Raw genomic sequence first — 15,289 nt, 5'->3', positions numbered from 1 at the left:
TGCTACACTATACAATGCTAAGTCCTGCAATGTTTCAAATATCAGTGCTTGGAGACTTTTTGTTTTTGAACTGCAATGAGTCTGTAATGTAATTTTTCCAGGAAATATATATATTCAGCTCTGTTCCTTTTCTCAGAACAGGCTCTGAAAAAATTATATCTACTGGTGGTTCTGGCCGGCATTAATTTTGCTGCACTTTTAGCACATAACTCCCTAGAGCCCCTGGGTAGATCGGTTGTTATCATTTTGTGCTATGGGGTCATAAAAACTGTATTTATTGCACCAATTTGGAGGCTTCTCAAGCTCCCTTCTCACTAGCTGTGGAATTCCTATTTGGTGTTCCTTTGCTGTATTATATTGAATACAAAAAGAAGTTGTTAGGGAGACATGATGAGGCAAGTGCTAAAAACTGTAGACAACAAGGGAGCTATACTCCTTGTATAACCATACATTTTAAAGGTTTTCAGTGTGTGGATCAATCTCAAATACTTTACAAGCCCCACTGGGGATTTGTGCTTGTTTGCACTCATGTGGACATGTCACCTTCAAATTTGGCTTCAGTGATCGAATGCCAGAGTGTCCCTGATGCATTTTCGATGCAGTCACACTTATATTTACAGGTGTTTGGAATCAGATTACTGCATGTTAGTGCTAAATGTGAAAACAGGGCCAAGGAGAGTTTCATGGTCAGACGTGGGGAATTCTTATCTATGTCTCTGGGTTTACCGCAGCCACAGTTGCAGGTACAGCAGCTCATCGGGATGCATGTCAGGGTCTGGCACTGAGGGTGTCTTATGATTTGAGTTATCTCCTTTAGGGGACCAGCTGCCAAGGTTGTGATAACTTACAGTTACATTACAGGTGAATTGAGGATCGCTTTTTATTGGTCCCTTTTTTCCCTAATTTCAATTTTTTAATAGGGTATATGCAACAGGGTTTGTGTGGGTATACTGTCTTTGTGCTGTAATGAAACAAAAAGCTAATATCAGGTTCCACAGTTCATTTCATTTTCTTGAGTGTCACAGTGGATCTCAATATTTGGATTCTGTTTTATGCCTCGTAAAGATATTGACTGTGAGACTCTTTTAATTAATCACAAAGGGAAGGACGAAAGAAGTGGCAGGCAATTTCTATTCCTTTGCATCTTAAGCTGACCTTTCTTTGAAACGTTTCTGAAGGGCCAAGTTCATACAACCACCTTCATAAGAACAAGACACGTGTTAGTTAGTTGGCTTTACCGGTGTTGTGGATTTGTTACATTCTGACAAAGCCAGCATCTCTGTTTTTCACCTGTTTTGCGTCTTCATGCCTAACTAAGACATACTGTATCTGTATTTGTCAGAGACGATCATCTAACTGAGGAAAACAGACAAGTGAGCAATTTTTCTCAAAATGCTGAACTCTTCCTTTCTATCATAGAACTGTGGTCATGTAACATCTTCATTTAAGAACAAAAAGGAAAAACTCTCCCTATAAAAAGGTTAATATTTTCCTCATCATTTCATGAAGATGTGAATCCCTTGGCTGCTGAATGGAGACATTATATCTGCCTCACTTCTTTAGGTCCCTCAACTACCTTTCCTTGAAGTTTGAAGTAACTCTTTTTTCTTGCCTTAAAAGGAAAGAGGAATGGGTATTGAAAAAGTCGGGACTGTTTCTCGCTCCCTGACCTCTGGGGATTATGGGAATAGGATTAGGAAGTGAGGGTGCCCTAGTGGAGCTTTCCACCACCACCAAGGATCAGTAGACAGCTGACTAGCTGACCGCCTGATTGTGGTAGATTATTAAAAGGTCCTGTTTGTAGAATTGCCCCTCAAACATTCCATGAAGTTATATGTCATGGGTGACTGAGGGCATTTGTCCCTCATACTGTGATAGCATGTCCTTTTCTACCCAGGGCCTTATCCATCTGGCAGGGGAGGGGATCTGGTTCAAGATTGACAGACAGTTTGAAGGGTCGCAACCGACCCAGATGGCAACCTTGAAAAAGTTTCAGACAGTCCTTAATTCTCTACCCCAGCCTCTCCAAGCTCCCCCTTTTTTCATGCCTTTTCTTCTTGAGATTTAAAGAAAATAAGTCTGTGGCCTCCCCTCGAGCAGCCCCAGCCTCAGGTCCATTTGGTAACTATTAGAGATCATAAATCTTTGCGTTGAATGAAACTGCTGCCATCAGTAGTGCAGGGTTTTGATGGTGTTATGGGGGGGTTGACCTCAGGACCGGCTTAGAGCATAAGATGCGGACTGAATGGGAGAGAAAGACAGCCTGGAGACGGCTCGTTAAATAAATGTTCCTTCCTTCTTTTTGTTCCCCTTCTTATTCTGTGAAGAGCTGCTGAATGCGTGTGGCTGTGGAGGGATGTTTAGTAGAGGGTTGGGCCTGCTGATAGTAAGGGTTCTCACCCCGGTGTAAATGGGAGGCTTTGGTGGAAAAGGTCACCAATCTCCATCTTTGTCTCTGTGGTGACCTGCCTGTGCCCTATTGAGTGATATGGATACTCCACCACAGTGTGTATGTGTTTGTTGTGAAAAGCTTTTAAAAGAGGATTTGACTTCTGTTGTTTTGGCAAATAGGTGTCAGTGAGAGTAACATTAATAGCCACCGATATGTCTTCCTGACGGGTGTTTGTATGTCTTGGATTTGAGTCTTGCTTGTGTGTGTTGGTTTGTGTCTTCAGAAATGCTTCTCTCCAGTGTGAATGCTTTCACAAGCAGCGACAGGGGGTAAAGTGTTTATTTGAACACATGCTAGGGAGTCTGCTGAGGGCCATTCGGCTGTCTGCTGCAATCCCCTCTGCTTGTGGAGACACCCTGGGGGCGTCTTTCTCTCTCTCATTTAGGCTGTCTCTCACCCCTAATTTAAACCATCAACCTGTCTGTTATGCTCCATCTCGCCATTAAAACCTGTCCAAAGTAATGAAGATAATTTTGAAAACGTATATTTTTCTCTCTGTTTGGTATCTTCATCCACTCTAAGATGTCTGGCTCAGAAATTCAGCTTTTTAAAATTCTTTCTAAAATGCCAGTTGTCGTGTAAAACCAGATAAAAAAATGTGTTTGTATTAAACTTCTCACAAAGGTACAGTAGCAAAGAGACACATGCAAAAGTAATGTTATTCCACATGGCAGATTACGTTTATTTTCTAGTTTAATTTAATGTGATTTATTTCCTTTATTTTACCTTAGAGGGAGTCAGACGTTGTTGCAATACTCCTGCTAGAATAACACGTGTTGACCTATTCACAGCGAGGCTTAATACAGTTTTACCCTAAGTCAATTTGACATTGGTCTTTGGCGTCAACGGAGTAAGCTTCAGTGAACAACTACCATTGCAGGACTTTAATAACATCCAGAGGCTGTATGATGAACTCTATTCCTTTGTTTGATATTGAAGCGTCTGCCAAATAAAAGCCTTGATAATAATACGATCCAATTTTGTCTCCTTAGAGACCCGTCTCTCTTTTTGGATAGCAATTTAAACTGCAGGGGATTAAAGTTAACTTTAGGGACCAAGTTTGTAGAGGGGAAGTAGGCTCTGCACAGTAACTGTGTGTGTGTGTGTGTGTGTGTGTGTGTGTGTGTGTGTGTGTGTGTGTGTGTGTGTGTGTGTGTGTGTGTGTGTGTGTGTGTGTGTGTGTGTGTGTGTGTGTGTGTGTGTGTGTTTGTGTGTGTGTGTGTGTGTGTGTATTTTAATAAATGCTCATGGTAAAGACAGAGAATGGGGAGTGGGTGTGCTGGGTATTAGATCTAATGGCTGTCTGTGGAGCATGCTGCTGCAATATAGTGGGAATTAGCAGAGGTGTCGATTGGACAGAGGTGCAACATGCAGCTGGTTGATAAGTTTCATAAGCTATTTAGAACCATTTTCATTTGAATTAAGCTGCTCCGTGGTGGCTTGACTCCTCAGGTTTTTATTGCTACATTGAAGAGAGTTTACTTAAAGCACATTATTTTGAATTCAGCCTTAATTAGTCAACCAAGGGGGAGAGTGTGGCAGTATTATTCACAGCAATGTTTCTCTAAAGTTGATCGTATCTTAAAGGTTTAAGCTTTATAAAAGCAGCCTGTTCAGTTAAGATATCCTCCTTCAGTCTCAGAAACATTGTGAATGCTTAATGATCGAAGTAACATGGGGAATGTATTTGTAGACACAGACAGCAGTGGTTGGTAAAGGTTAAACAGCTCATATGGTTTGAATGTAAATACCTGTTGGATCAGGGTTTGCAGATGAACTGTGAAGCTGTTTCTGTCTTATCTGTGTGTTTCCTTGTCAGTCTGCCTGTTCATGTGCTGTATCTTTGGGCTTCAGGTCCTGCACTATAAGGGGATCAGATGTCCAGGGATTTAAAGTAATACCATATTTCTGAAATCCATCCACACATCAAGCCTCATCTCATCTTTGTGTTGCATGCACATTTACCCACTGAAGACATCTTCACACAGACCAACGTTGCCTGGTTACAGGCCAGTTGGCAAGGAAACGGTACCTTTCCTTGCTAATTTGTGATGGCTGCAGACGACTGTGTGTGTTTCGGAGGCTGCATGTGTGTGTGAGATTATAAATGAGGGCTTCAAATCCGTCAAGCAAAACAAGTGACCCAGCGCTCCGTTGATTACCCCAGACAGACATGTCCGTCATCCCTGAGGCCACCATGAAACAGGCTTCTGTGTGATGGAAAACCATTTCAGGACCGTCTGAAATCCACATTAGTTATATTGACTGAATGAAGTTGGTGACTTACCTTAAAAATTGAGTGTGTGTATCATGTATGTAATGTGTAAATCTTGCTATAGATTAAGCCAGTACAGCAATGTCTGTAGGATGTGCCTTTTATTGCTATACAGCAGTGTACCAGGACTAAAGTTAAAGAAAGTGTTGCGTGCGTGTGTGGTGCGTGTGTAAAAGCATAGCATTGCAACATATGCAGGATCTGAAGATTCATTTCGGTCCCTGAATATGGGCTGTGTGTACTCAGTTATCTGTACTGTGGTGAAGACGATGGAGAAAAAGAATGAAAGTATATTAGACTGCATGCGAGAGAAAGCAATTACCTGTGGCACACTACCTGCATTTCCCATCACAGAGGACAGGAGGGCAGTGGAGAAAAGGAAATGAAAGAATGCTGATGAGGAACAGAAAGAAGAGAGAGAAGATACTGTGGCCATCAGGGCCTGCAAGTCACTTCTCCATGTACCGTCTGATAAGATTAATCTCAGTGAATATAGCCATGCACCTGACATTTCAAAATCTTTGGAAGGACATTTGAACTATGACTTGGCATTATTTTGCAGGTCCAAATGAAAATGAACTTCACTGCAGGATTTAGTTGGATTGTATTCATCCCAGTCAGTTTTTTGTCCCAATTTATTCACATGGTTTTCTTCAAAAAAGCTGGTCAAAATTATCTATAGATATCAAAATGATGGTGGATCTCTGGGCCTTATTCAAGCCTTTTTATCGACCCTTGAATTGAATTTGGAAACTTTGATGATTTAATAAAAAAAACACATATTGTTTAAAGTTTAAGATTGTATACGGGATTATTTCTGAGCATTGTTTTTCAAAATGACTGAAACATTATAGTTTAATCTACAGATGTGTGTGTTCCGGCTAGTCTGTTAATTCCTGCCTGTGGAGTTCCTACATAGATTTGGTTTGATTAAGATTTGGTTTTATTTATTTAAAAAGTGCCTGAATATAATTTAATGGTGCACTTGCATTGTCCTGCTTATATATGACCATTGCATCAGCCACATATGCAATCGTCTGACACTAAAATAGTCTATAACATTTATTTTTGGCATAAATGTGTCCTTAAAAAAATGTGTTATGTAAAAAGGCATACTTAACCTACAATTGAAAACACCTGTAGAATATGATGGATAACAATCTGCTTATAACACGCAATCTTTGTTGAGAAAACAGAAACCACAAAAAAAAAACTTGTGGTTTTGTTATTCTCGACTGTTGAATCACAAATGACTTCTTTGTGATTTTCCACTTAGCTCCTAACCTTTCTATTTCAAAATGACAAACAACACTTCACAATTAACACCTGCTACTGATTGGTCCCCATCTGTTGTCTCTCTTCCTCTTCCTGCCTCTTCACACTTCAAAGCAGAGTGGCTTCTGTGTGCTCCCTACAATAATCATCTCCTCGCACAATAAGCCTGGGAAATAACAAGTTCAAGTGTGCAGACTTTGCAACACTTGCCCCCTCAGTTTTTCAACGGGGTTCGCCCGAGGGGAAAACACTGCTCGGATTCAAACATGAGGAACAAGGGAAAGAAAAGAGTGGGTGAGAAATTGTGGAGGAGCTGCTGTTTAATGAAAGTGGATTATAATAGAGTGCTGTGCTGGGACACGTGAAGTCCTCTCTCAGCTTGTTGATCCTGCTGATGTATGCTATGTCAGATTGTTGCTTAATTAACTTGGTTTGTGGCCAGATTAGGGTTATCCTAACTGAATTTTCACCTGCCAGCAACTGTGGATATGTTTCTTCTGTTAAGCTAGGCTGATTTATTTCAGCAAATTTAAAGTAAATACTTTCTAAATCATTAGTGTTGAAATGTATCTTAAACAGGGGTCCTGTGCATACATTATTTTTCACTTATGGTAACAGCTTTGGCGGAAATCTACAGCCATGTTCATTTCAGGTCAGCTCTGCACACTGCATCACACTGAGGTCTCATCAATTTATAATTTCCCCTTTGTGTGTTTTTAAATCCTTTTTTTTCTTGCTTTTGTCAACTTGTTTCTTTCAAAGTCCACCACTTCTCTTCATCTGGCTCCCTCCAGTTCTCACCCCTCTTTCTTTTGCCATGGTGGCCTTGACCCTAGCGCCAAGCCTCTGTGATGTTTACAGGAGCATTAACAGGCACTGCTGTGGCATTTTGGGGCTATTAGAAGTCTTGTTGAGGCTCTTGTCAAGGCTCTGAAGTGTGACATGTTCAGAGAACTGGACTGGACAGCGGGGGCTGTGACATCCATGGTGAGCTGGTCTTTATGCAAGCCAGATGCCTGACCTTTTCCTGCAGAATCCTCTGCGACGGGAGAGGTGATGTCTGGGTAATTAATGGTGTGAAATCTCGACGGCTCATCACACATATCCCTTCTGCATCCTGACCCTTTCTGCTGTCTGTGTCACTGTCAAGTGACACCAGTGGGAAGTCTAACTGGAAAAAGCAGGGAGGTATTGGATCTGCCCATCTGTGTTTGTCCTTGGTGGAAATTTGTTCCCTACTGAGATTCAGGAAAAGTTCAATTTGAACCCTTTTCGTGAGAATATAATTGAAAAGAGGAATGAGAATCTGAGCGACAGCCAGCTGAAGAGAGTCATCTAGTTTCAGTGTCACACAAGTAGGCGCTTTTTTTTTGTCAGTGCAGGATTTAAAAGGAGAAGCAGACGGAGCACAATTATACAATTAATCCCTCTGGAGTTCACATTATTAGATGCTGTAACATTCCTGCATCTTCACAGTACTGGTTTTGTCTCTGTAACTCTGAATTCGCTCTCTGTCAGAGAACAATGAAACAACCCACTGGCTACTGGCTGGTACCCCGTCAGCATCAGTGCCTGCCCGAGCCGGGAGCTGTCAGGTCAGACACAGACTGTGGTAGAGATTAGACTTGCTCATGTCAGATCGACCTCTCCGTGAGCGTGATGCTTTATTCTTACAAACTGTTCTGACCGCTGTGTCGGCTTATATGTGCATTTATGTGTGCTTTAGGCTCCACATTGGAAAATATGGTTCATAAGGGTTAAGCATGTACACAATGAGGAAAATAAATCCAGTGGTATTGTTTTCTAAAAGAAGTGGCATTTTCTTTTACAACAAAAAGGTTCATTGCAGCAACCATCTAGTAATGAGACGAAGCCCGAAGCCCGTAATGAGACGAAGCTCAGTTGTGCAAACATTTGCTGTTTGTGCCAATGTACGTATGTACTTGTTTTCAGTGGCATTTGTCTCTCTCTGTTTGGTTCTTGGTCGTTTAGATGCAACTACCACATATAATTACCAGCATTGTTATGATACATCCTCTGGGAACCATGAATGACATTATGTGCCAAAAGTGAATAAATAAAAGCTTTGAAATTCTTTTGGCACTAGATGAAATGTCTTAAAGATTCATCCTCTGGGCACCATTGATTACCAAATGTCTTGGCATGCCAACAAAATGTATCCTCACATTGATGCTAGAGACAAAGTCAGGAAGGGACGTTAAAAATCTGTATCAACTTACATTGCATTCCAATAAATAATTGTTAATTTAAATAACAGTGAGGCCAAAGTGTTGGATGGATGTCAATAGAAGTTTAGAGGCTCATAAAAAGATGCATTTTCAAATTAAGCCCGCTTTGTTTGGACATGGCCACTCGTTCTCACAAACATACCTAAACAAATATCTCACTTTTATGAAGATTTCCATCAATGATGTCTGTTTGTCTCACTGCCTTCACTGGTGTTCTGGGCCGTTTGACTTTTCACCTCTCCATCACTGGCCCCACACATTCCCGTTCAGAGACTTCTGGAGTAGACAAGCTTTCAACTCTACTCAACCTGAACAAGTGTTCTAAATGGGACAAAGTGTGGGCCCCTCCATCGGGAGCCGACAATATTTCCAAAACCACAGAGCATCTCCCAGCTCAGACCATCCAATAGCACTGATAATGTAATATTTTAGCTGTGTCAAATAATGTGACAAAAGGTTGTGCATTTGTGTGATAGAGGATCTAAAGATATCCCATATTACAGCAAAGCCCCTCTGGCGTTGAGGGAATGGTTTGAAAAGCCGGATTAACATGAGAAGGTGTGTGTGTTTCCTTTGTACCTGCTGTGTCGGAGTGTGTGTAAGTGTGTGTGAGTGATGGCCAGTGAATGAGATGCCCCTGGTCTTCGCCTGTCCTCCCTCGTGCTTCAGTGTAATTATCAGGGAGACTAACGAGCTTCTCCCCGCTAACAAGGCTGGCTTTTTATTAGAACTGCTAATTGCTCCATATCAAGGGAATACTCTGGCTTTGTTTTCAGAAGCATTAAGAAACAGTAGCTGTAAAGTGTGGTATTTGTGTGTACAAACATCTGCACAAAATAATAGAGAATCATTTTAATATGTAATACAGTCGCCATGTATGATTCATTTATGAAGTGTTAAAGCAAAAATGGCAGATGTGACGATTTTGGCTTTCATCTGTTTTATATCAAAATGTATTAATTGGTTTTGGGTTTTGACCTGACAAAACCAAGACATTTAAAGACATCACCTTGGACTAGGATTGTAATATTCCCACCGTTTTGTACATTTTATAGAGCATGTGTGCACCTGTGCGTATTGACTTTGTATTTCTCCAATGACCAACATTAACGTGAGAGTGTGATGGAGATGTTAAGAGCAGTTCTTGAGTAGTAGGCCACTCAAGCAAAAGTGAAAACACCTGCGTGGCTGTACCATTCGGGATGCAGTAGCTCTCTCACAGCAGATACTTTTACTTTTCAGAGCAGGAAAAGCACAGGTGAAAGAAATGTAACTGATAATGGCTCAGGTCTGTAAAGTGTCCCTGTAAACAAGACCACAGATCCAGACTGCTTATCTGGAAGGCAGTCATTTAATGTCAGGGATACCTGTGCGTTTCCTGCTATGAAAAGCCATAATGTGTACAATGAAAACAGTGTCTCCTGTTTATGAATATTAAGATTAGACCCTGTTGATTAGTGATGGATTACCTAGGGAAGATGGTTATCAATGGCTGCCTTGGGGACTCCTTGCTATCAAGTTTGGTTTCTCTTTTCAGTTTTGAATGAATCAATGAATCAATATAGAACAATTTTTCAATTGCAATACTTGATATGCTACACATGATGCACAATCAGTGATTTGAATGCCCTCTGGAGACTTTTTTGTTTTTAGTACAATATTATTTATAGTCCAAAGTCACATCAGTACAGTTTTCGCTCACAACATTTTAGTGGTATTTGAACACACTTTGCATTTTAAGCAGCAATATCTGAGTTTTTCACGCCAACAGCCGGCAGTCCAGCTGCAGTGAGGACCCTTATGACTAAGGGGGAAAAAAAGGAAAGCCATTAGAAGAGAAGGACTGCCAGCTCATTAAATGGGTTGTTATAATGTCAGCTGCAGGTAATGATATGCAATATAACAGGTCTTATTTGTAATACACTACTACATCAGTTGTAACCCTTTAACATAGAACCTTGAAATGGTTCAGAGAAGAAAACACATTGACAAGTATATAGGATATGTACAAAGAATACATGATATCTGGATAATCCAATAGAATCTAATCTAGTAGAAGCTGTTTCTTATTGCACCGTACTTATAATAGCCACAACTAAGTCATGCACACTGGTGGACTCCGCGGGGGGATTGGAAGTAATTATACTCTGGGACAGGCTGTGCCCTCACTGTACCAGTTATTGAGTTAATGATACCACTAGAATCCAATAATATAGCAATATAGTTTGAGCTTAATGCCCAAAATCACAGCCTGTAGCATAGAGTAAATATTTGAGATCAGGCCAGCTTTGCACAATCAGAATTTCATATTGACTTTTTTTTTATCAAGACATGCAATTTTGTGACATTAATAATATAGGAATGTTTTATATGTAGTGACCCATACTGTGCATATTAACATAAATACATTTGTGGTGAGCTTGTGTTTTTTCTGTTGCTTGTTAATATAAAACAATGCTGCCAAACCTAAGTCTCCTGCAGCTTCAGAACACACCCACAAACACACATTTTGTCCTCTGCACGACTATCAATACGGTCACACAGCGTCTTAAGGGCTATCTGAGCTCCTGTTGCTTAGGTTACCCGTTATTGCACCCTCACTCAGTCTGGTCATGCATGTCTCCATGCTGATTGGTCATGCCCTATACTCCCTCAGCCTGGAGGATGATATCATCTAAACGTGTGACATCTTTACTGAAGTCTTGGGCAGCAGCCATGTGTTGCTATGTAGTGTGTTTACTGCTCCATGTCGTCATCCGCCAACAAATCCTTGCTTTCATTAAAGACCGATCACACATGTTAGAGTGCTGAATGACTTTTCCGTGCCTGTTACTGCATGACCCTGTATGGTGGTGTTATTTTCCTGTGTAAATTACATTACTTTATTAGGGTTAAACTTCAGTTTCCCTCCCCGTCAGATTGTTTTTGGAATTTTCTGCTTCATCACAGTGAGGAGTGAAGGAGTGGTTGATAGGATCACTCTCAGCAAAAGGTCTTCATACCAGTTCAAAGCCATCATTCAATTATTACATGGAACAGTTTGAGCTGCTTCCTGCAGAGTTCCCAGGGTGAATCCTGTCTGAAATGTTGATGGTGTTATTATCAAAGGTTTTTTAGAACTGTTTTCTGCTTATGCAGCATAAATTAGACACACATTTATTGTCAGCCGGGGTAGATACTGATTTATTTTTGCTCGTCCCTTTTGTTTCCAAAAAAAGATTACTTTGATGCTGGTACACACATTTGGACACTGGACAGATATAGATTAGATAGGATTTTAAAATAAGGTGTAGGCTATGCATATGAAAGAAAACCAGATGCTGAGTGTAACTTATGTCTTTTTGCTAATGATGATCATGCAACACATTCACTAAATCATCTCTTTAGTTTAAGTTTAAGTGTGTGTGACATACATGTAAGAGCCTTTTGAGAGAGGCCGCCATTTGTTGCTGTTAGCAAACCAAGGTAGGATTGAGTTACTCTTTGTCTTTCTTAATTAGGTCTGGACTTTCTCTTCATTCACGCCCCATGCTTCCTTTTTTTCCTTTAACTTGAGTTTACTGTTCCAGACTGCAGCTCATCTGCAGATAAAAGCTCCTTGACAGTGACCCGTACTAGTGTGGGTCGAAGGTCACTGAAAGTGCCACAGATCAGCCATGGCGAAGTGAGGTTGATCACAAAGTCTTGAATGACCTCCTGTCAAGCTTTTCTCTTTCTCTTAGTTTGAAGGAATTTGATGGGTGTTTTCCTGATTGGTCCTGAAAACAAGTTCATCTCTTGAAATTAATATAGTTGAATCAACCTCTGGTGAAGCAGAGGTCATCTTTGGTTTTGCTTCTTCTCAGTCAAGTGAGTTGACTGAAGGGAGCCGGATCATTGAGAGGTACAGCAGCCGTTAAAAAAAATGATCTGCAGTATATAGTATATAAAATTGACAAGACAGTTTAAATAAGATCCTCTACTTTCTCTGTCGCCCAGCAGGCTAGATTTGTTTTGAGTCTATTTTTTAAATGTGGCATTTTTTATGTTTGCCCAGGCAACATGATTCCTCCAGTATATTTGTGCAACCTTTAATAGTAAGAAGAACTCCCTGACCCTTACAGACCGCCTACCCTCTTGTTCCTTAATATTCAGCTTTATGAAAATGAGGCTGAAGACAAAAAGCCCTGCTTTGTGTCCGGTCTGCAACCCCTCCCCACAACTCAAACCAACCTCCTTTACTTTCTCCCCCCCCCCCCCCCACCCCCCACCCCACTCTGCTGTTTTTCTTTTCCACACTGACACCAAGCTGCTGAGAAGCCCTCAATATGAAAGCTCATTGGCAGCAAATGTGTTGCGGTATTATGTCTGCACCAGGATGTATGTGTGTGTGTGTGTGTGTGTGTGTGTGTGTGTGTGTGTGTGTGTGTGTGTGTGTGTGTGTGTGTGTGCTGTGTGTGTGTGTGTGTGTGTGTGTGTGTGTGTGTGTGTGTGTGTGTGTGTGTGTGTGTGTGTGTGTGCGCTTATTTTAATCTGAGGGATTTGCATCACGCTCCCTTTGCTGTTCTCAAAACAAGCCTTATGGAGCAGAGACAGCAACATGGTTATGAAATTAAAAAATAGGCTCGGATTAAGAGTTAAGTCAAATTTACAATCTGGTGAATGTTCTGACACACACAAGCAAAGTACTTACCAGTATGTAAGAACAATTTTCCGAACATTTTATCGATTTATCTAAAATGAAGGAGGGTTTTCAGACAATGACAAAAAGCCGTTCGATTTTTTCCTCTAATTCGAAACACGTTCAAGTTTGACTTTTCAGTTTGTTGTGAAGCTCATGAAGTCTTGGGTGGAGATTTATTTTTGCAATGTCCCCCTCTGCATGTACCTCTGGGTGCATCAAAGGGAAATGAACCCTAATTGGAGTGAAGGGATTGGGTGAACCTTGCATGAAATTGCCCTCCCATTGTTGAGTGTGTGTTCCTCCGCTGCTCCACCCCAGCAGCCGGCCCGTTGACTTCAGAGAGTGCTCACTCAACTATGAAGCCTGTGGTGTTGCAAAAGTTGAGCGAGGGAGGGTTTGCGTGAGGAAAATAACCATAGCTGCCTGCCTCTGGGAGTGACAGGAAAAGAGATAATTGGGAAATGTATTGGATTATTTGTTTTTCTTCTGAGAGAGTGCAAATGTTAGCTCTGAAGAGAGAAAGTGAAGGGACAACGTGAAGGAATAATGAATATCGGGTGAGGGGGTGTTGTGTTTGGGGCGGAGCGAGGAGGGTGAGTGGGGTTTAAGGGGTGTATGTTTTTGATTGTGTATTGAGAGGGTGAAATGGGGGAGGTGAGTATTTAGGATTTTGGATTGGACTGTAATCCTTTAGTCCTGGATAGGAATAACCATGCGCAGTCTGGGTCAAACAATATGACAGGGACACACACACAACATATTGCTTTGCTCACATACTGGTGGTGAGTGTTGACACTGGCTTTGGCTGTGGTAACCTCATTATGACAAAATGGCCTCGGCAGAAGGTGACTGTTTTACAGCAAGACAAGGTTGGTTCCCTTTTGTTGAATAGAGATATTTTTATGCATCTAGTGTGTGTGTTTGTGTGTGAGAGAAAGAGGTTTGGGTGTTTTATGCATATTCATTGGAAGGGGATAGTGTGTATAAGAGGTACTGGTATTGGCCTCTGCAGTGCAAGTCATTCAGGAGTTCCTGTTTACTTACCCGTTGCAGAGACTTAACATCAATCGAAAAAATCGTTGCCATTGTAAGAGCATTCTGTAGTTTAAAGGGAATATACACATTATTTCTGCAACACACTTACTCCTCCTCTTCTTCTGGTGGATGCCTTGTGGCAGATGGCACACATGCAGACCGGTTGTCATAACTGAACAGCTGACTTCTGGTATGTTTGCACTTGTGATCCCCAGCTTTGTATGTATCAAAATACAAAAATGCGTAAAATGCTTCATTTGATTGCATCAATATATGATGTTACTCAGATTGCTGTCACACCTCCCACACCAGATACATACAGTATACGTCATTATAGACTTGTACATAGTCCAGATGCGATCAAACTCAGACAGCCATAAATCAATGTAAAGTCGAGAAAAGTATTGCAGTCAAAGATTTAAAGTTAAAGTTAACCCCAAACTGATCCTTCATAAATCAATTACTCACTCCATTCTACCTTGAACTCTTGAAAATTCTTGCATAATTGAAGTGTAAATAGGGACCGTGATCAACTAAAGCAAAACTATGTCAAAAAATCTGTTACAAACTTTCACACAAGTTTAGCAGTATAATCTAATTCTCAATTATCCAGTTGTACAGTCTCAAGATTGCACTTGTTTTAAATAGTAAGGTTTTAGCGAAAACGAATGTGTCTATGTGAGCACAGTTTACAACTTGAAATGTTATTTGATGCTAAACCTTTTATTCTCGCTATCACTCTACTAAAACTCTACGTTTGCTTATCTGATTATGTGTTGGAGATATATAACGTCTTTGTTTGCAGTACTAACTTTACTGAATTGTACTCCAGCCACATATCTTTTAAGCTATCATAAAGACTTTCTTCAGTTCATAAAATATGCCAAACGGGAAGTAAATACTTTATTTTCATTTCTCTTTTTCTCATCAAGTGCCCTCAAGCTAGCCATTATTGCTTTTACTAAGAAATGTCCATCAATCAAAGATTTCTGCAACATTCACAACACTTTGGACAAATAATTCCCACATCCTTCCTCCTGCCATGCCTTCTTGCATTCACTGTCTGAAGGGGGTGTTGATGGAGACCCTCTTTAATAGTTATTCCATTGTTCTTAACATACCTACTATACCATTAGCATACTTTGCCACACAGCTTTACTGAAGACACAAGAATGCATTTAGAGATAATCCTCTCATCACAAACAGATTAACTGCAGCCACAACAAGCAGCATAAAATCAATTATCGGGCCAAGTGTAAATGAAAATAACCATCAAAGATGACATTTTATGGAAAGCGTGCAGCCAACTGTAACCTTAACTGCAAGTTAACAACCCCCTA

At 40.8% G+C, this 15,289-nt stretch overlaps 1 protein-coding gene across 3 annotated transcripts in view; it reads left to right on the top strand.

The window, feature by feature from the left end:
* Nucleotides 1-15,289, top strand: part of rhbdl3 (rhomboid, veinlet-like 3 (Drosophila)) — a 47,065-nt gene that overhangs the window by 10,659 nt on the left and 21,117 nt on the right. The window contains exon 1 of one of the 3 annotated variants that reach the window (XM_063883098.1): nucleotides 13,664-13,783. The exons of the other annotated variants lie outside the window; for them this stretch is intronic. Within the exon in view, the coding sequence (XP_063739168.1) occupies nucleotides 13,736-13,783 (48 nt within the window). The 5' untranslated portion in view covers nucleotides 13,664-13,735. Of the gene's footprint in view, nucleotides 1-13,663; nucleotides 13,784-15,289 lie in introns of those variants that run through there. 3 annotated transcript variants of the gene reach the window in all.

The sequence above is a fragment of the Eleginops maclovinus genome, chromosome 5 (assembly GCF_036324505.1).
Source record: "Eleginops maclovinus isolate JMC-PN-2008 ecotype Puerto Natales chromosome 5, JC_Emac_rtc_rv5, whole genome shotgun sequence".
Lineage (NCBI taxonomy): Eukaryota > Metazoa > Chordata > Actinopteri > Perciformes > Eleginopidae > Eleginops > Eleginops maclovinus.
This window is presented reverse-complemented; position numbering and strand designations above follow the sequence as displayed.